This window comes from Tupaia chinensis, unplaced genomic scaffold, assembly GCF_000334495.1.
Source record: "Tupaia chinensis unplaced genomic scaffold, TupChi_1.0 Scaffold140921_1, whole genome shotgun sequence".
Classification (NCBI taxonomy): Eukaryota; Metazoa; Chordata; class Mammalia; order Scandentia; family Tupaiidae; genus Tupaia; species Tupaia belangeri.
Genome location: NW_006200789.1, coordinates 2,221 through 2,934, shown reverse-complemented (window position 1 = coordinate 2,934; position 714 = coordinate 2,221). Strand labels below are relative to the sequence as shown.

Sequence of the window (714 nt, the reverse complement as noted above, 5' to 3'; positions counted from 1 at the left end):
CACATGATAAATTCCATTTGTTCTTAATATTCTTTTGCAATTACGTAAAATAATGGCATGTATGTTCTATTTTGGTCTTTATATTATTATATGACAGTTGCCTTTTAAATTAGATTTATCAATATATTAAATATTGCCCCATCACGATTTTGTTTAAAAAGTAAGATTGTTCCTTAAAAATATATACAAAAATCTTAAAATATGTGATGTATTAGGAGAAAATGACAATATCAGAGATTTAGGCACATCGTGGTTAAGATCATAGTCATTTTCTGACTCTAACTCTTGCAAAGATGTGATGTTAAAAATATCTTTCAGATTTTCTAAGTTGTTTATATCTTTTAAGCTACAAAACAGGAACAATAAAGCCTTTTACACATAAGATTTCAGTAAAAGGATATTAAAACACTAATAAAGTAATCTTATACAGTGAATAAATTATTTGTTCTTTTTCAAGGAAAAGCTCTCCAAAAGAGAACATGACTTTTAAAATTTTATGGTTGGAAACAATGACTGGATGTCAGCAGCCACAACAAAACAGCTGTCATGTTTCCATGCAGGATCCTCTCACTTCAAATTGGGTTTTCAGTCCCTGGAAAATTACACATGGCCTCCAGTGACTTGACAGTAGGAATAATCTTCTTATCCCAAACCATAGTTGGATTCCTGGGGAATTTCTTTCTTCTTTACCATTACAGTTTCCTCTATTTCACT

General features: G+C 30.3%; 1 protein-coding gene across 1 annotated transcript in view; it reads left to right on the top strand.

The window, feature by feature from the left end:
- Window positions 1-606: 606 nt before the first annotated feature.
- The window catches only part of LOC106733185 (vomeronasal type-1 receptor 3-like), an 882-nt gene continuing 774 nt past the window's right edge, over window positions 607-714 (top strand). Inside the window, exon 1 of the mRNA XM_014581866.1 lies at window positions 607-697. Coding sequence (XP_014437352.1) covers window positions 607-697 — 91 coding nt within the window. The remainder of the gene's footprint in view (window positions 698-714) is intronic.